The sequence below is a fragment of the Monopterus albus genome, unplaced genomic scaffold (genome assembly GCF_001952655.1).
Source record: "Monopterus albus unplaced genomic scaffold, M_albus_1.0 scaffold28.1, whole genome shotgun sequence".
NCBI classification, from domain to species: domain Eukaryota; kingdom Metazoa; phylum Chordata; class Actinopteri; order Synbranchiformes; family Synbranchidae; genus Monopterus; species Monopterus albus.
In genome coordinates, this window is record NW_018127908.1 from 1,744,195 (window position 1) to 1,764,344 (window position 20,150).

At 42.0% G+C, this 20,150-nt stretch overlaps 1 protein-coding gene across 8 annotated transcripts; it reads left to right on the forward strand.

Moving 5' to 3' along the window:
* Positions 1–1,712: 1,712 nt before the first annotated feature.
* Positions 1,713–19,673, forward strand: eif4g1a (eukaryotic translation initiation factor 4 gamma, 1a). Of its 8 annotated transcripts, none has more exons than XM_020595721.1 (33): positions 1,713–2,169; positions 4,072–4,198; positions 4,283–4,369; positions 5,421–5,453; positions 6,256–6,276; positions 6,599–6,769; positions 7,291–7,390; positions 8,152–8,262; positions 9,320–9,471; positions 9,690–9,782; positions 10,031–10,106; positions 10,209–11,099; positions 11,191–11,279; positions 11,443–11,632; positions 11,846–11,979; positions 12,608–12,727; positions 12,849–13,238; positions 13,480–13,626; positions 13,751–13,987; positions 14,201–14,305; positions 14,527–14,808; positions 15,033–15,150; positions 15,236–15,338; positions 15,675–15,997; positions 16,152–16,270; positions 16,390–16,562; positions 16,667–16,792; positions 17,430–17,511; positions 17,639–17,737; positions 17,953–18,096; positions 18,194–18,275; positions 18,535–18,675; positions 19,058–19,673. In XM_020595721.1, exons 2-33 carry the CDS (start codon positions 4,124–4,126, stop codon positions 19,237–19,239), a joined length of 5,196 nt encoding a protein of 1,731 aa, XP_020451377.1. In that variant the 5' UTR covers positions 1,713–2,169; positions 4,072–4,123; the 3' UTR covers positions 19,240–19,673. The 8 variants fall into 8 exon arrangements, with proteins under 8 accessions (XP_020451377.1, XP_020451379.1, XP_020451378.1 ...); XM_020595723.1 differs by having other exon boundaries at positions 9,323–9,471; XM_020595722.1 differs by having other exon boundaries at positions 4,076–4,198.
* Positions 19,674–20,150: the final 477 nt, after the last annotated feature.

Here is a 20,150-nt window from a genome sequence, read left to right on the forward strand (position 1 = left end):
AGAAGAAGTATAATCATTTAAATACCTTTTTTTAAACAGGAACTGAAGTGTTATGGGTATCAAGTAAAACTGACACATCAAAGAAAGCACAAAAATGGTCAGAGAGGCTTAAATCCTTGACAACAGTGCTTGAGATATCAACATTAAAGTCACCAGTTATGGAAATATGCTCAAAATATGTTGAGATAACAGAAAGTAGGTGAGGTTGTCTATGAAATTTGTAGATGATCCCGGAGGCCTGTAAATTATTAACAGTAGGATTTTAGGTGTGCCTTTCAACACAAAACATAGACACTCAAAGCTTTGAGTCAGAATCACCACATAATAACCGTTTACACTGGAATGAGTCTTTAAATATAGCAGCAACACCTCCACCTCTTCTGTGTGACTCAGTGGCAACTGGTGCACTGTTACTACTGTGTGACCAAGTTTCAGATAAAAGCATAAAATCAAGATTATTAGTGGTGATGAGATCACTGACTAAAAATGACTTGTTGCTAAGAGATCGTACATTTAATAAAGCTACTTTTATGGAATTAGTGGAAGAGCAATGAGCAGGCTGGGCCTGGCAAGCAATTGTTACCATTTTTTTTGATTACATGAGCATGATGCACCATTCTTCTTCTGTTAGCTATTATCACAGGAATAGGGAAACCCATTGTTTGCCCACTGGGTCCCAGTTTATCCTAGGGGCATTCATGAGTGCCATCATCCTTGTAACCTGGATCCAACAGATATCAGCAAAAGAAAGTTTTGTTGGATAAGTGTCCTGGTGTCCTATTTGTCTCTTACACACCATGTTTTTAATTTATAGAGTTAAAAGTATAGTTAATTATTTGATTAGTTGAAATTTAAACAGCTACTTTTGATAATCAATTAATTGATTCTGTCATTTTTCAAGTAAAAATCTGAAATATTTCATTGTTATAAGTTGTCAAATATGGGATTTTGCTGCTTTACTAGTAATTTGTGGCACTTAACTCCATATTTTTAGATTTTGGACTATTTATCAAAACAACAAGCAATTTGAGTGCTTAACCTTGGACTTGCATTTTATGGAAAATCATTTTCAATTTATTGATCTTTTAGCAATTCTTTGTGTGTCTGTGGCTGTCGGACAAGTATATAATAAATTAACTTATCAGTAAAGAAAATTAGCATCATTAAAACCTGTTGCAGCCATTATTATTTCCACTATGTCCACTTAGAACGATGGTGAGCTGTCCTTTCTATCAAGCTGAAGTAGAGTACAAATTTTATTAGCTAGATCATATTTTTTTTTGTCAATGAAATGCCAAAAATTTGTTTAAAAAAGTAACATTAATTAAAATCTATTTGTTTGTCCATCAGCCCAAAACTCAAAGGTATTTCATATTTCAGAAAAACAGCAATTTCTCACATTTGAGAAACTAAAACCAGCAAATGTTTGACATGTTTGCTTGAAATGTGGCTGAAAATATAAATAAGTTATCTTTTTCTGCATGATAAAGAGCATTGATTGGCTCTCAGTACTGATATAAAACTTGGTATTACTTGGTATCAGACTGAAACCACATTTTCACTCCTGTTCATCACAAAATCTATTGTAACTATTCTGAAATCTGAATTGTTACTTCCTTATCAGATCAATTAGATTATTGTTTCCCTGAATCGGATGAATTGTTTGAAGCTCCTGTATCACATGACCAAGGAAACGACATCAAATTTTAATTTTCCCGGAAGTTACCCATGCGACTTGGAGGCGCACCGGTTCCGTAGACGAGAAACATCGCACTATGGCCTCGCTCTGAGCCTCTTCATAAAGTAGAAGTGTACATACCTACCCGGCAATCCGTCTCCATCGACGCCTTGATCATGGACCTCCGGTCCAGAGGCTTTTTTCGGGGCCATCAGAGTTGTCAGTAGTACTGCCGAAGTACTATATTATTTGATTTTGAGCACTGTCACTTTTGCACACCCGGAGATTTAAACCGAAGTGACAGTAGCAGCACTCACCCCATCTGCCGGTTAGCTAATTAGCTCGCTAAGTCAGTAGCCAAGAAGGACATCACTTTTCTTTTGGAGTTAAGGACAAGGAAACTACAGCAGCACTACTTTTATTGACAGGAGACTGATCAGAGGCCGATTCCCCGAGTTCCAGTCTTACAACATACTGATTATTGATTCCTGGTAAGAATAAAAACATCCGATGTACACCCAGTTTTGTTTTAGGCACTCAGGCTAGCTAATGTTAGCTGCTTAACAGGCCCTGCCGGCTGTCAGTCCACACACTAGGACGGCTAGCCAGCTAATCTTGGACAGAAGACAAAAACGGACTCATCCAGTGTAATCTGAACGCTGTATCTTTTCGGTCCGGTGGTTAGTTTGTCTTGAGGCCTTCTTTGGAGCTGCTTAGCTAAAGTCAATTTAACACTAGCCGAAGTGACAGCTAGGTTTACTCTCTCGTGGCTAATCTCTATTTGGTCAGCGTTATCACCGTGATGTAGCGATAGCTAGCTCTGACGCTAACTTTAGTTGTTTTTGTAAGCGATTTTCAAGTAACTCATAGAGTTAAGAGTGAATAAACCCTGATCGTATTTGTTCTTTCAGGATAATACTTTCTCCAGATAAACGTTAGGTCGATGCTCTCGCTTTTGGAGCTTGCTGGGCCTGTAATTAAATACACCACCTAGGACAGGGCTGGGCTAAACCGCTAACGTTAACCAACAATAACTTAATCGTAACCTAGTCGGTATCAATTGTTGCAACATTATTGCCATGACTGGATTAAAATGTCATTATTTTTATTACTACACATATATTCCATCAGCAAAACTGTCAGACTGAACTCTACGGTAAAGTTAAATATGAACTCAACCTTCAGCCACGTAGCGTAACTATGCAAAATGTCTGTGACAGTGGGACACGTAACATTAACCGGTTGATGGCTAACGGTCAAATCTACTTCGGCTGCTAATGATGGCACGTTAGCGGGCCACTAAAATACGTCTCATAACTAAGCTAAGATAGTTATAATCGTTTCCTGTAAAACCTGTCATATTTGTGATTCGTTCACATGACTCTTAGCCAGAACTGATTGGTAGTTTAGTGCATTGATGACCTGTCTAAGAAGCATGGCACTAGCTAGTAGCTAATGATAGTTCCTGTGTCAGCAGGTGGATGGTGTATGGCACTTCTGCAAGTTATATTCATGAGTTAGTTTTAATTTCAGCATGACTTAGCAATTCCAGAACATGTAGAACAATCCCTTTGTCTTGATGAGAAAGCAGCACACAGTTTTGAAATGGACATGGACTTAACGTTTTTGAATAGACTGTTTGCACATGTGGCTAGCACAACCGGGGGGCATTGAAGCTACTGTTAACACAGTCAATGAACTTTGACCTGAGGTATCCATTTTCTTAAATTCACTTGAGCTAATTTGGTGGTATTCATGCATTAGCTGAAAGTATATATATTCAAACCACTGGAAGTCACCCCTATCAGTATCTGTCCCCTGTTTGCTTTTTGCTGTTTGGCTAAGCACCATCTGTTCAGTGGATGATTTCATAGGGGGCCTGGAATAATTAAGAATTGTAAGTCAGTGCTCCCCTTTTTGGAGTGCTTCAATAGCCACCGGAAGCCTTTTTCTACTCACAGTTTTGAGTGGAGGATAAAAAAAATTGGTTTCATTACACTCTGATTTGGAAAAGGCATCCTTAAAAGATATTAACACTAACTACTGGTAGACTGCTTGCATGAGCTAGATGTATACAAGTGTTCAAGATTGTGGGAGGTGGTGGTGTTATTTGTTATCAATGGCAAAACCACAGACCACACCCTCACTGCTCAGCTTGATGTTGCCACCGCATACTGTGCTGCCTGATAACTGACCTGTATGGCTGCAGTCGTCATGTTTAAAGGAGATGTGCTAAGGCACTGTCTCTCTACCAGGGAATAATTTAAAGTGAAGCATGAATTGAAAGTCATATAATATTACTACTTTTGGTTAATATTTGCCTAATGCTTAATTGTTTTTTTTTTTGTTTGTTTGTTTTTTTTTGGTTGTTGTCCTGCTCTTCTCTTCCTCAGAAAGGCTGGCAACACAACGCCACTCTAATGCAGAACCATAAAAGAACGTGAAATGAACAAACCACCACAGCCTATAACGGGACCCACTTCTGTCCCAAACCCTGCCCCCTCTCCTGGATTGACACAGGTGAGAGCCACTGACCTTACACAGTGGGGGTTGTTTAGAAGGGTTCAAGTTTAACAGATTTTTCCTCTGCTCTTTCCTCTCAAGGCTGCCTACGGCCCTGGACAGCCCCCTTCTCTCGTTTTTGCCACCCCTGCACCTCCACAAATGAACTCTGCACAACAGCCAAGACCGGTATTATTCACTGCATGTTTATGCTTCTTTCTGCTGAGGTTTTTGATTTCAGAGTCCAAGATACTAATAGGGTCTATTTGATATTCGGCAGGTTTTCTGCAGTATGCTGCTCCGGCATTGCTTTAGTCTGAGGAACAGCACTCTGTATTCTTTATTTTACAGTTGCTTATATAATGGCAGGTGACTGTCATATGATTTAGTTGTAAGCACTGTCCATGCATCCGTGGTCAGAGACACCTGTCAACACTTGTCAAATGACTTTGCAGTTCAGATACGTTATCATAATGTAGTTTATCCAGCTGGGGAGTGAGTGACTGTTTTTCTTGATGGAGCCGTATACTCCAGCTGAACAAATGCTATCAAACTTCGAAAACTCTTGCCTTTGGTGAAGCTAATGGAGAGCGTGTCCTTTGCCATCGTCTTTGTGATGAGGGCTGTTATTTGCTCTGCACGTCAGTCATCGAATTTCCTTAGGGTGACAAAACTGGCCACTGACTGTTGTTCTGCGGACTGCACCCCACTTTCTGCTGGATACTTCATGTTCAAATGGCTGCGTTTAGCTGTTTTCGGGTTATGATATGCCTACTTAACCTGGAAGAGTTTGCACTGCACCTCATTTTCATTTATTTTCTTGAAGAAGTTCCACACAGAACTTTTTGATGGCTGTAGTCTTTGCATGTTTCTGCTGTTTGTATTTGGCGCTATACTAAAATGATATACTGACCTTATCACATTATTTCCAGTTGCTGGTAAAGGCAAGGGAAAACAGTGGCTCTTTGTTTTTAAAGACAAAACCACAGTCGCATGAAATATTACATTTTTTTTTAACTTAATGACTGAATATTCAAAAATCATTGCCCATCTCTAGTTTTAACATGTTTTGCTTTGTACGAGAACCCTCCTTTCCCACACTTTTCATAGTGATTTCTAACATGCTTCTTCTGCTTAAGGCTTTGGTTTACTCTGTGTATATGTAAGATATAGCTTATTTTCCCTCTTTCTCCTTGAATGTCAATCTTGACTTCTTTCATCTTTTCTGCTGTCCTCCCAGTTTGCTGCAGGGCCCCGTACTTTACACCAACAGGTACTAACACCCCTTGCTTTTCCTTACACTCCTCTGTCTCCTTAGCATAATGCATGTTTCTGTCCACATGTGGGAGAATTAGATGAGAGCACTGTAGTGTCTATTGGGTGAATGAACTTCTTGAGTTCCGGCAGCAGGTCCATTGTCTTCTCTGTCTCATTCTAGAATTTGATATTTTCTCTATAGGAAGTTTTGTGACTTTATTTTGTTGCCAGCTCTGTTTCAACATAGAGTTCTTGCCAGACCTTATTTATTCTTTATTCACACTACTGTACATCTGCACACACTTGCAGGTTTTTTTTTTTTACCCCCTACTTCTCTGCATTTTTAAGACATTATCCCAAGCCTGTTATGACAATGGTCATAAAATCATTGTATTCATGAGTAAAACAAACCAAGATTTGGCTTTTTTGTTTTGTAACCCAAACATAAATTTACACTGTTGCTCCCTGATGGGGATCAGCTTAATAGTGTAATATTAAAGTGAATTGATTTTTGGTACCTGTACCATTCTAACATCACTGCCCGCCTCTGCCTTCAGCCCCTACAGTGATTCTTTAACCATTCCTAACCGGGATGGGGCAGGGCTTGAGGGGCTCCTACTTCTATACACAACTGTACAGAGTTGCATGCACAGCTTTGGTTGTTTGAACTTACTCTTCATGGCTCAGAGATACACTGCTGCCTTTCATACTCTTCGTACTTACACCGTGTAATCTCAACCTTCCATATTGTTTGTCTTCATTTTCACCTAAATCTCACTCCTTCTCTTGCTTTCTGCTCATGTGTTGCGCGGCTGAAGGGTGGATACAGAGCGTTACAGGTAACAGCTTTTCTCTTCGTCCCCCCCCAACTTGGGCTAACCTCTGTGTGGCAGGGAAATATGACATCCAGTACACTTTCTAGTCAGTGTAACCCAGGAACTGAGCTTGCTCTACACACTGGCATTGCTGTGAGTGCATTGCTTCCAGCTGACCTTAACGGTGTGTGTAATTCAACACACACACACAAGCAAAAATGTTGCTGTATTCTAACACATGGGCCAGGACTTCCTTAGCAAAGATACTAAATGCACACACAGAGCAACAGGCTTGCTTTTGCAAAGAGAAATTCTTCATTGTTCTTTTCCCTCATCTGTTCTCCAGAGTTACTATCCGAACCGACCGGCCATGGCCACCAGTGCTCCAAGGGTACAGACAAGTAGTGGCACTCGCCCTGTTGCACCTACTCATGTCTACCCACCCATGATGATTTCCCAGCAGCAGCTGTCTTTCGCTGGATCTCCTCAGGGATACTTCATCCCCCCACCTGGACAGGTTGGTCTACATTTGTAATATTTGCAATAGCACAAATAGTACCTTTCTACCCGATGACCTTCCCACATAATATGGTGCTTATTATATTATCTTACTGGCCGAAGTCTAAGAGGGCCCCCACCCCCAAGGAAATTACATCTGAAAAAATGGGAGTCCAGGACTGTTTACATGTAAATAGCAGATGTGCTTTTTGAAAAAAGCAAGAACTGTGTCCTATAGAGCGAGCTTATTACATTACAACAGTGTTGCATTATAGGTTATCTAAGGCCTTACTGCTGGAAGACTAGAGAATTTCTTCTCATTAGTTTATATGCTGTCTTTTAGGCCTCGTCAGCCCCAAAATTATTTAGGAAGCTGAGTGAACCTACAGGGTTTCTGTAATGTTTAATGCCACAGCGGACTTCAGTACTTGACAAGTGAAAATGAAGCATCCCCCATTGAAATAAATCAGGAATAAGCTCGCTCATCGTAATTGTTCCCTCTATTATTGTTGTTTCTGAATCTTCATTGTGTTTCTGCAGTACCGGGCTCAGTACATGTCTCCTGCTCAGCAATATCCTGTGACCAGTGGTACAGCAGGCTACTATCCGACAGCCAGCCCTGCTGAATACCCTGCTTATGGTAAGGGGTTTTTGGTGTGTCAGGTTTTGCTTGTCTGAGTGGTGTGTTTATGGCCTTTGCTGTATGTGGTCAATTGCCAGTTGCCTGTGATCTGGCTTAATTTTGCTTTGGCCTGTGTTCTTTCTCTCTGCAGTCTCACCTGACACTGCCTTACAGGTTCCATGAAATGAATTTAAGACCTGAACTTTGTTCTACTGCAGAATGTATGTTCATATCAAATAGGATGGTGGTGTGTTATGAAGGAATTAATTTGAATGTTAATAAGAGTTCAGAAATATCCACCGACTCCAAAATGGAAGGCAAACATTTGAGTATGGGTGTAAGCACTGCACTTTTTTTTTTTTGTTTTTGTTTTGTTTTTTGGAACATCTTTGGAAAATGCCAACCCAGACACACTTCTCACCTGTGTTACTGCTACAGCTGCCCATTGAAGACAAGTTCTGCAGATGATTTTTTTTTTAAGTTGTTAATGCACAGAGCAAGATGATACAGTGAACAGAAGTTCTTTAGGAAGAAAAATTTAATAGTGATTTAAAGAAATGCAAACAAGCTGTCATCCTTTTTGCATAATGGAATAAGATGCAGCCAGGAACACAGGGAAGGAGATGGTGAAAGCATTGTTCATTTCATGGGACCATTTTAACACCCTGCTTCCTCTGGATCCTTTCATTAACTCATTCTGCATCTGTCTCTTCTTGCCCTCTGTCCTTTCCTCCCTCTCCCGTCCCTCACTCTTCCTCTCCTTTGCTGCGTTGGTTCAGAGCCCTCTCTTGCTGCGAGGGAGAGGCGGGGTGGTGGGGGGAGAGGAGGCGGGCGAGAGAATGGCCGTCTCTCTCTCCACGGCACTCCTCTCACCTCCCAGCGCTACCCCGGTGAGTAGTGTACATGCTTTTGTGTTGATCAGCAGGCTTCAGTGGCAATAATCTCTGCAGCACTTTCTGTCCTGTCTTGTAAAAATGTTTTTTCCTGTTTTGTTTTACATATGTATACTTTTTTTTTTAACACATGAGGATGGGAAACAAAGCAAAGGTCACATGTGATAAAACACACAAAAAATTCCTTGTTATAAATATTTTTAATAACATATTAGTCTTGCCATGTACAGTATCATGTTCATAAATGATGATACCAGTAAGTACAGCTTCACTCCTGTACACTGTTTTACTGGCAAAATATCAAAACTACATTCACTGGGCCAAGCTGTTACAGGTGCTCTGCCTGTCTACACTGACATGATGGTGAGCAGATATGTCTATTTGTAGTGTATCACTACCAGCCACCTGGTTATGCTACACGTTTCCTGGCTTGAATTCCACTTATGTAATGATGTATTTTGTGTGATTACTATGCAGGTAATCATGGTTTGCAGGGTTCTTAATTTTTAATCATAAGATAGCGGTACTGCTAAAGCTGAGCACAGAACTTTAATATGCAGCCTCTGACCTTCACGGTCTGGGTGTCAACATTATAACCAATTTCATACTTGTGCCTTTGAGACTGAATAACCGTCACAGTCATACAGGCTGTTTTTATCTGTCACAGGAGGTGATTGCAGGCCAAAACAGGCATGGTTTCAAATTTAATATTGATTGAGGTTTTGGTCCACACACCTCATACAAGCTGTCAGTGTGGACTCAGGTTTTTGTGTTGCTACAAGAATCTTCTCGTGTGTGTGTGTGTGTGTGTGTTAATGTTGAAATATCAACAGGACTTCTAGCTGTGGAGAAATTGACAGGGACCATGGATTTTAGCAAACGCAGCAGTTGTCCACAAGCAGATGTTTACAGCTGTATCTTAAATCCCGTTTCCGCCTACAATTTTGTAAAAACATAGCAAGTACAAAAAAATTTTTATGTATCCTGGATGGAGCGTTGTCCACTTTCCTTTTCATTAAAGTTTTTTTTTTTTTGTTTCATTTTAACCTCCCAGCAGGAGCATACTATCCAGCTCAGGCACAGTATCCTCCATCTGTCCAGCCTCCTCCAGTCATGATCAACCCCGCTCAGCAACAGCAACAAGCCCCGCCGCCTCAGCAACCACCGGCACAGTCGCAAGGCCCTATAAAGAGGGAACGCAAACAGGTAGTGTGTCACAACAAAGGGACAGTGCACCTCTCGTCTGAGGTAAAAAAAAGTTTGAATCGAGACAGAATATTGTCTTTTTAATGTGGAACTATCACTTTTATGTCAAAATACCAATAGTATTTATTATGATGTTGCGCCGCTATAGGTCAGTAGTGGCAGAATTGTAGAATAATGCTTGTGGTTTAATGTTGAATGTTTGCTCTGTTTCCTGATAGATAAGAATACGAGACCCCAACCAGGGTGGGCGTGATATCACAGAAGAGATAATGTCAGGTGGAAGGTCCGCCACCACACCAACTCCCCCACAGGTGAAAAGGTTTTTGTGAATGCCAGTTTCTGTTGACATATTGAAACTGATCTTGAACATGCTTTGTTGGGTACCTAGTTGAAGACAGAATAGTTTAATTGATTGATTCATTGCTCATTGTAACAGTATGTTCACACTTATGGATACAAAGTAGCTGGCTTTTGGCAAAAATGTACTTCTGAGGGTGTGTAATTGGTCCTTTAAAAACAAACTCTGACTTGTAAAACATTAAATTCTGTTTGAGTGTAGACCTCTATAGCAGATGTAATTCCTACACAGACCAATGGTGAAGTTACACAGCCTGTGGCTTCAGGGATGAGAAGAGGTGGGTACATGTACTCATTTTAGTTTGCATATAGATTCAAGCTTCTCATGCCCTACATTTTCCTTAATAATATGTAAACATTTTATTCATTTCGCTGCCCAGATGAAAACATAGAACCTCCTGCTGGCACTGAGACCCCTCCGCCCACTGCCATAGCAGATACAGAGGCTGTGGTGGAGGTCAAAATGGAAATTGAAAGCAACTTGACACCACCTGCAGATTTAGCTGCACCATGTGTAGCCACCACAGCTGCTACTGAGGTGCCATCCCCAGTGATGAAGGACCAGCAGTCTCCCTCTTCCCTCCCTCCTGCAGAACCAGCTACTACTCCTGCTGAGGAGGTAAATAAAGTTAGTACTGAAGCTGATGGCACAGTAGATGCTGCTGTTGGTCCTTCAGCGTTGCTACTACAAGAACCATCTATCAAAATAGAAGAACTACAGGCTGCCCCAGCTATAGCCGAGATGACACAAGTAATGGAAGAAAAAAAAATGGAGGAAGAGAAGAAAATGGACAAAGAACAGGAGGCTTGCACCAAGATAGAGCATGTAGCTGATGTTGCAGCAACAATTTCCTCTGACGAAGAAGAAGAAGAAACAGCCACAAAGACAGCAGTTGAAGTGTCTCAGTCTCCACCCTCTGAGCAGGAACCTGCCACACCACAGACCCAGGACGCTACCCCGTCTTCTACTCCTGAACCTGAACCCACACCTGCTGTAACAGCAGAGCCTCTTCTCTCTAACGGCCTTCCTCCGGACATCGAGGAATTGTCCGAGGATGTGGCATTTTCAGACACTACACCCACTGACATGCCTGACACTTCTCAATCTCAGGATTCCACAACTGTGGCTAAAACCACAGTGCCAGGCCCGGAGGAGGAGGAGGAGGAGGAGGAGGAGGAGGAGAAAGAGGAAGAGGAAGAGGGGAAGGAAAAAAGTGAGGGCACCCCTCCTGCCTCTGTTAGCTGCCCTACAGAGAAATCTACTATGCAAGGTACAGTGGAGTTCTGACTAAAATTTAGGATTGCCATCTGTGTCATTGTGGTTTCATGTGAGTTTTAATACAAACACTCTCCTTCTTAAAGCTGCTATGTCTGTGCCAAAGAAGAGGAAGAACATGAAAGCGTTCAACGAGAAGCAGGCCATTGGAGACCTCCTGGATGCCTTCACAGAGGTGGGTATCGGTCAGATTGACAACGGAAAATGCCAAAAATGGCACAGTGTTGAGGTAGTAACTGTCTCAGAAGTTTAAGCTGAATTAGTAATATTTTCGAGGATATTCTTAATGGAAGCACCGAGATCTTCCTATTCATGTCTTCCTGTTTTGTTTGTTGCAGGACCAAGGCACCAAGCCTGTGTCTGAACCTTCCTCCACTCAGGCTGACCCTGCCCCTGTTGCTTCAGCTGAACCTACCACTGAGGCTGCAGATGAGACCTGGGAAGAGAAAGAGGACAAGCAGAATACAGAATGTGACATGTCTGAGGCCACACCTGGGCCAACAGAGCAGAAATACCAGTACAAAGAGGGTACGTTTGGACTAAGATTAATCTGTCATTTATGGACAAAGTGATTTAATGGTAACTGGTAATGAATTTTTTTTTGGGCATGTATTTTGTGTGCATTTGCAGCCTTCAGTTAAAATAAAAAGGCACATTAAATGTACAGGCACAGTCAAATCACCTAAATGAGGAGCTCACCTCATGTATACGTTTAATTCGGTGCCTTCACACATTTCTCAGAACAATGGAAACCGATAAACCCAGAGGAGAAGAAGCGGTACGACAGGGAGTTCCTCCTGGGCTTCCAGTTTATCAGCGCCAGTATGAATAAACCTGAGGGCCTGCCTGTCATCAGTGACGTGGTCTTGGACAAGGTAAGTGATGATTTGCCTAATTATTAATATGGGCTTCGGTTTGATTTGTAACAGAGTAGTATGTAGTATTTAACTTTAAGAAATTTTGAAAACTTAGTCATGAACAATTTGCACCATATATTAAAATGCTTGGAAATAATTTTTCTGATGCTGTAGGAGGCACTTTTCCCCATAAACTGATATTTTACCACAAGTTAATTCATAAATAGCATTGCTCTCTGATCTTTAAACATCCTCTCTTCTGTGCAGGTTGAGTAAACTCATGACTCTACTTGTTACAGGGGCACGTGAATAACTTAGGAACTTTGTTTTAATGGAGGCATCTGTATAGACATTCATGTGAACATGAAGACAGAACAACACATAATGTAAAGCTCACACTTGCTTCACAAGGGCCCATTAGAAACAAATATTCTGATTAGATTTTGGAACTTTGTGCTTATTTTTTGCATATTGAACAGAGTTAATTTATATAATTTGATAATCTGCTCGTGTGATATCAGGACAGATAGATAATTGGTATAGAAGCATGGAAATGTAACACATGGCCTTATTAGTGAAATGCAAAATTAGAAGGTTCAACAGTATTTTGCAATATAGGTGACTGTTTTTCTTACTGTGCCTTTAGGTGAACAAGACTCCACTGCGGCCTGTGGACCCAGCTCGCCTCATGATTGCTGGTTCTGATTTTACTCCCTCTTATTTGGGGAATCTTGGGAACAGATCAGTGGGAGGACCACGTGGCCCAGTGAGTGTCTTTGCCCTGTCTGGGGTGGTTTCTTATGCAGGATATTTTTTGTATTTGGCTTGATTTGTAAAGTTTTCTTCTTCTGACGTTTCTAAATATGCACCCCTTCTACTCATTATAGCCCCCTGGGCCACGTCGGTCCCAGCAGGGTCAGCGAAAAGAACCCAGGAAAATCATTAGCAGCATGTCCCTCAACGATGACGTGCAGCTCAACAAGGCCGAGAAGGCCTGGAAGCCCTCAGTGAAGAAGCCCACTCGCACCCGTAGCAAGGAGGATATTAACGATGATGACCCTGAACAGGCGAAGACTCGTGAGCTGTTCAAGCGTCTGCGCAGTATCCTCAACAAACTGACTCCTCAGAAGTTTCAAGCTCTGGTGAAACAAGTTACAGAGCTGACGATAGACACGGAAGAGAGGCTAAAAGGAGCCATTGACCTCATCTTTGAGAAGGCCATCTCAGAGCCCAACTTCTCTGTGGCCTATGCCAACATGTGCCGCTGCCTTATGGGGGTAAGTTATGTGATTGTGCCCAAATCTTTTGCTTTTCTTACTTGCTCCAGTGATGACTTCTGTTTTGTGCCACGTGTCTGGGCCACTGAATGTTTATGATGGTATTGAGGAACTGAAGGAGCACACTCTAATTACTGTTAAAAAAAAAAAAAATTTTCATGCCAAATAATTATTGGTGAGATGAAAACATGTGCATTCATTAAAAAAATAGTAATTATACTCAGTGTTTTTCCCCCTTCAGTTGAAAGTCCCCACTCCAGACAAGCCAGGAATTTTTGTCAACTTCCGTAAACTGCTGCTCAATCGCTGCCAGAAAGAGTTTGAGAAGGACCAGGATGATGATGAAATCTTTGAGAAAAAGCAAAAAGAGCTGGAGGCTGCCAAAGATGTAAGAAATGCCATCTTTCATCATCTCCGTCCCACCACATTTTTGTTCTTTATTTAGACTAAACTTGACTAAATAATTTTGCCTCAACACTAAGCACAAATCCCGCACTTGTATCTGCCCTCAGGAGGAGGAACGTGAGCGCTTGAAGGTGGAGCTGGAGGATGCCAGAGACCAGGCCCGCCGCCGCTCACTGGGTAACATAAAGTTTATAGGGGAGCTCTTTAAGCTGAAGATGCTGACAGAGGCCATCATGCACGACTGTGTAGTGAAACTCCTGAAGAACCACGATGAAGAATCTCTGGAGTGTCTCTGCAGGCTGCTCTCCACGATTGGCAAAGACCTGGACTTTGAGAAGGCCAAGGTAGGTATGAACACAGATGGACGGATGAGTTGTTTGTTGTCTCCTGTTTTGAGTTATTTTTGTGCCTCATGTCTGGCCACTAATTATTAGTGATGGGACTGAGGTGACAGTTCTCTACTCAAAAATCTGTCTTGTTTACTCATGTTCGATAGCCATGGCTCATTAAAGCTGCGTTTATTTATTTATTTATTTATTTTATTTCTGCCCCATCAGCCTCGTATGGATCAGTATTTCAATCAGATGGACAAGATTATCAAAGAAAGAAAGACCTCATCCAGGATCCGCTTCATGCTGCAAGATGTCTTGGACCTTCGGAAGGTAATTATTAATTTGTCTAAAGCATTATATTGCTACAAAGAACTGTTAACACTCATCTGTGGTAGTGACTGATGTGAAGCAGTTTTCTCAAAGTGAGCAAAAATGTGTTATACTGTGTGTGTGAAGTAAACATCACAGGAATCCTGAGTGTAGATATTAAGCAGCTGTTGTTGAAACAGCTTAAGGCTGTTTTCTAATTGTCTTCCACCTGTGATCCACAGAATAACTGGGTGCCTCGTAGAGGAGACCTGGGTCCTAAAACAATCGACCAGATCCACAAGGAGGCAGAGATGGAGCAGCACAGGGAACAGATCAAAGTCCAACAGCAGCTCCTGTCTAAGAAAGATGGCGGAGCAGGCAGAATGGGGGCAAGCACAGGGGGCCGAGGCCCTCACACACCAGGTGGTAGCCGGGTTACCCAGCCTGTGGACGAGGGGTGGAACACAGTGCCCATCTCTAAGAATAGACCCATTGATACCACACGCCTTAGCAAGATCACAAAGGTAACCTCCAAGTCCAGCACAATGGTCTTGATGTGTGCCAGCACAGTCAAATACAGTCTTGATTTGTACATTTTGGAACATTTGGCAGTTTTTGTAAAATATATTCCAGTTTTACACACTTCTTCTCCTAAGCCAAGAGTCTTTAGAATGATTTGTCTTAAGTTTAACCTGATGATCTGTGTATGCAGCTTGTTTATAAATGTCTTCTTTGTGTTTCCCTGTAGCCTGGTGCTGTGGACTTCAGCAATCAGCTGTTGGCTCCAGGTGGCAAAGGCATGTGGGGTAGCTGGGGCAAAGGCAGCAGTGGAGGAACTGGAGCTAAACCAGCCAGTGGAGAGCAGGGTGAAATACCTTCTTCAAAGAGACTGTATGTCTTAAGTTGCTTCAGTGGCTGGGTGTTAATCAGTCCTTGTCTGTCCTTTACTAGATTCTGGTCGTCCAGTTACCAGTACCCTCAACCGGTTCTCAGCCCTGCAGCAGTCTGGCTCACTGTTGTCCTCAGCAGACTCTGATCGCAGAGTTCCCCAGAGGTATTCACAAGCTGCATGATGTTTTCTCGCCAAGTAAAATGTTTTGCCTTTTCCTCTTTATCTCTGGATCTGAGTTTTTTTTGTTTGTGTTGTACATGTTTGTCAATCTGTCAATTGTTAGTTATATAAACTATCAAAAAGGAACACTGACACTCAATACACTTTTGAATGCACAAGCTTGAGAACTAATTGCATTTTATATGGCAGGTTTGAATTGAAGTATAAAATTATATACAAAATCATATACCAAATTCAATGTATGTGTCTAGTTTAAGATTGAATTTGATGGAACAACATTGTGATAAAATGAATCTTTGTCTTACATGCAACCTTTAGGTCAAGCTCCAGTCGTGAGCGCGGCAGCGACAGAGAGAGGGGAGACCGCGACAGGGATCGGTTTGACCGATTTGATCGCAGCGAGGGACGGGAAGGTCGTAGTGACACAAGCGGCCAGACACAAATCACCAAGAGAAGCTTTAGCAGAGAGTCACAGGAACGTGGTGGCAGGGGTGGAGACAGCCGGGCATCGGCTGAGCCTGTGCGGCGCGTCGCCAGCATGACTGATGACAGGGACAGAAGAAGCAGGGACAGAAGAAGCGGGGACAGAGGAAGCGGGGACAGAGGAAGCCGAGAAAGGGCTCCAAGCAAAGATCTCACAGGTATTAAATTTATACAGAAAAAGTAAAGACTTAAGATTGATATAATAGAAGAAAGAAGTCGGTTATAGACACACTAATGTAGATTGATGAGGTCAGGATGCGGAAAGTCAGAGGAATAAGCTTTAACTTGTATTGCTGCCTTGTGTTTCTGCAGTTAAGCGCGAGAGCGGCCCTACCCCTCCTCCTCTTCCAAAGCCTGTGTTGACTGAAGAGGAGGTGGACAGGAAGTCGAATGCTATCATTGAGGAATACCTCCACATTAATGACTTGAAGGTACAAACAAGTATCTCCAAAATGTGAATTTTACATAAACACATGCACGTTAACAGATACTTGGATTATGAATCCACTCTGATGGCCGGGGTCTCTCTCTCCTCTGTATGCTGCTGTAGGAGGCGATGCAGTGTGTGGTGGAGCTCAACAGTGCCTCGTTGCTCTATGTTTTTGTGCGGAACGGTGTGGAGTCAACACTTGAACGCAGCACCATTGCAAGGGAGCACATGGGCCTGTTGCTGCACAAGCTTATAAAAGCAGGGATGTTGCCCACAGAGCAGTACTACAAAGGGTGAGGAGAAACATCACACTGGGTTCCCAATACCTGAAAGATTTATCATCTCTAGATTTAAGAGATCAAACTGAGACTGAGTGCTGTTTGTCCTTGGGATGTAGGCTACAAGAGATCCTCGAGGTAGCGGAAGACATGGCCATAGACATACCTCACATCTGGCTCTACCTGGCTGAAATCATTACCCCCATGCTCCATGAGGGAGGCATCCCAATGGGACAGCTCTTCAGGTGAGCTCCACTGGTCTGGCCAGGTCAAGTCAAGAATCTTTGTCATTATGCATAGCACAATGAAATTTGGGCACAAACAAAAATAATTTAGTTCAATAGTTCTGAGCAAGCTGCCTTTTTTTGAGTCGGAGATAGTACCTGACAGACACTTTTGACAATCAACAGCACTGGATATAGTAACTTGTTTTATAAGTCGGTAAAATATAAAGTCGTTTTTTTAATGTTTGGCAGTGCTGTGGCCCTAAACATGCAACTCATCAAACCTGAGTCAGTAGGATAGTTCACACATCTTTATCTGTTTAGCTACTTAGCTGTCCATTATGTTCTGCCTGAGTAGGATTTAAGGACATATTTAAGACATAGTTGGCATATCCTGGCACAAATGCTGCAGACAGGTCTTCTCACTGCACTAACTGAAAGATGCAGGAAGCTCAGTCACCATAGGTCAAACATAGGGCTTGGTCACATATTTCCCATTTGAAAGCTCAAAAATGGCTAAACTAGTTTCCTAAGATGACATCAGAATGTAATAATTTATCATGCAAAACTGGTTATATTAATAATATTGGTAAATAAAACAACTGAATAATAGTTTAAAGAAAGCGGAAAGCGTGATTTAGTGTGACTGTGTCTTCAGGGAGATCTCAAAGCCTCTTGTGCCTCTGGGGATGGCTGGCACGCTGCTGGCACAGATCCTCAGGCTGCTCTGCAACGAAATGGTATGTTCTACATCATCAAAGGTCTAACACTTTGTCTACCATTACACTTTGTTGTGTGTGAAAAGCTACTTTGCAGAGGTACATTTTGGATTCACTGCATGCAATGTTTGTTTCTTTATTTAATTAGACCACTAAGAAGGTTGGGGCCAAGTGGAGAGAGGCTGAGCTGAACTGGAGTGATTTCGTGTCCAAGGACGAAGACGTCAACAAGTTTGTCACTGAACAGGTGTGTAATAGACTGTAAAACATAAACAACTGAAAGATCTTGATGGTGAAGCTTTTCTGGATATGGATAGATCATATGCAAACCTCAGGCCAATACCCACCTACCGTGTGGCTACAAGAAAGAATGATGAAACAAGCAATGAAATTGTGAATATTAGTATCTCAGACTTGGATGGTTGTTGGTTTTTGTGTTGTAATGGAAAACTGTCATTTCAGAAAGTGGAGTTCACCATAGAAGAGGAGGTGGAGTCAGCAGAAGGCGGTAAGAAGAAAGTCTTTAGTGGAGAGGAGCTCAGTAGACAGCTGGACAGACTTCTTCAGGACAAGGCCAACAACCAGCACATCAGAGACTGGATTGAGGTGTGTGACAGGTTTATGGGTTTTACTTTCTTTTAAATAAATGTAAAAGCTGCATGAGTGTGTATCAGTGTTTTGGTTTTTTTTTTTTTTAATTCAGGCTAACCTGGACGACCAGCAGACCAGTTCCAACCAGTTCATACGTGCATTGATGATGTCAGTGTGTCAGTCTGCCATTATATGTAAGTATGACTAATGCAGCAATTGGAAGTAAGGCTGGTGTGTTTTGGCTAAAACGGTCCTGTAGCTTTGTCTCTGTTAGTCATTTCATCTCACTTCAGCCATACACACTCGTACGCGTTTGAAACTTACAAGCTCAAATTGCTATGTGATGAGATTTTTCTCTTCCACTGATTTTGCAGTTCAAGAAGTAGATTCTTACAGTGGAACGAGGAAAGGTTATGGTTTCTCTGGTTATATGTGTTTTGCCTCTCATTTCAGGTGACAACTTGTACAAGGTGGATGTAAAGCAGATTAACCAGAGGGCCAGTCTGCTGCAGAGGTACCTGCATGACGAGCAGAAAGAGCTGCAGGCCCTTTACGCCCTCCAGGCTCTGATGGTGCACATGGAGCAGCCAGCAAGTGAGTGTCCTACTATTAATCTATGTCTGCCAGGAGTGATGTGTGAGAACATGCAGAGCTGGGCAAAATAAAATACGCATTACAACACAGTGGCCCTATAAGAAATACTAGATGTTGGTAGCACTTGTAATTTACAGTTTTAAAAAATATATATAAATTAGTGATGATTCAGTATCAAGTCAAATATGACCTAGTTATTTTAATACCTCCATCAGGCAGCAGTATCTAAACTGTGCACTTATATTTACCACAGGACTGTTGTGTTGTAAGGTTTCTTTTGCCCGCAGAAAATTTGGGTGAGGTCTAATTTGCTGCAACAAAGACGGCCGGTTCTGTGATTATCAGCACTAGATCAGTGTTGACCTGTATTCTCTGTGTGCAGACTTGCTGCGGATGTTCTTTGATGCCTTGTATGATGAGGACGTTATTAAAGAAGAGGCCTTCTACAAATGGGAATCCAGCAAAGACCCTGCAGAGCAAACGGGAAAAGGTGTGGCCTTGAAGTCAGTTACTGCCTTCTTCACCTGGCTCCGTGAGGCCGAAGAGGAGTCTGACAAGGACTAAAAGACTGGACCTAAAGCTACTCACCCCCTTTGAAGAGGCAGGGGCTCTGCAGGTGGCTGCAGAGAGTCATGGACAATATTGCCAGAGAGGCAGACTCAAATCAATCCTCAGTGAGGATAAATCTTTTTTTTTTTTTTTTTTTCTTTTCTTTGAGGGGTGGACTCAGAAAACAATCACTTCTCTCTACCTTCCCTCTCTTGCTTCCTTATTTTTCCCCACCTGCGACCTGCTTGTCCACAGCAAGTGTCCTCATCAAATAAACTTGAAAACTGATTCAGCAGATTGCCTGTTAACGAGGTGTGAAGTAACCCACATCACTACAGACCTTTTGTGTCACAGTAATAGAAACCATCAGGCTGCTTTTTTTATGGTTCTAGATCATTTTAATGCCTAACATCCTATCTGATCTGCAAGAATAAAACAGCAGGACATGATGGACTGGGTTCCCTGATATATGTGGGTATCATCTTGCCTCAACGTGTTGAAATCCCAACACAGCTCTTATGTGTCTTTGTCCCTTACTGGAATGTGCAGCATGAGTGTTTCTATTGGTACAGCGGACGAACGTACAGGAGAGAATCTTAATTTGATGGGAGTTTTTAAAGCAAAGTTGGTCTATTTTCACTTCCTGTTTCCTATCACAAACTTGTAGAGTACAGAAACACAGAGGACTGATGTTGACCTTGACTACTAGGGGGTGGTCTCAATGTTCCTCTAAGCCATTCTCTCCCATCCTCAGTAGGGAACCACACTGACCGACTCTTCATCTTTACCTCTTCCATGCTTAAACCTGAGCTGTTTAGAGGACACTTAATGACCCAAAACTTGAATCTACAGAAATTTGACTTGATGGAATATATATATATAAAGTTAAAAAAAAAAAAAAAAAAAAAAAAAAAACAAAAATAGTT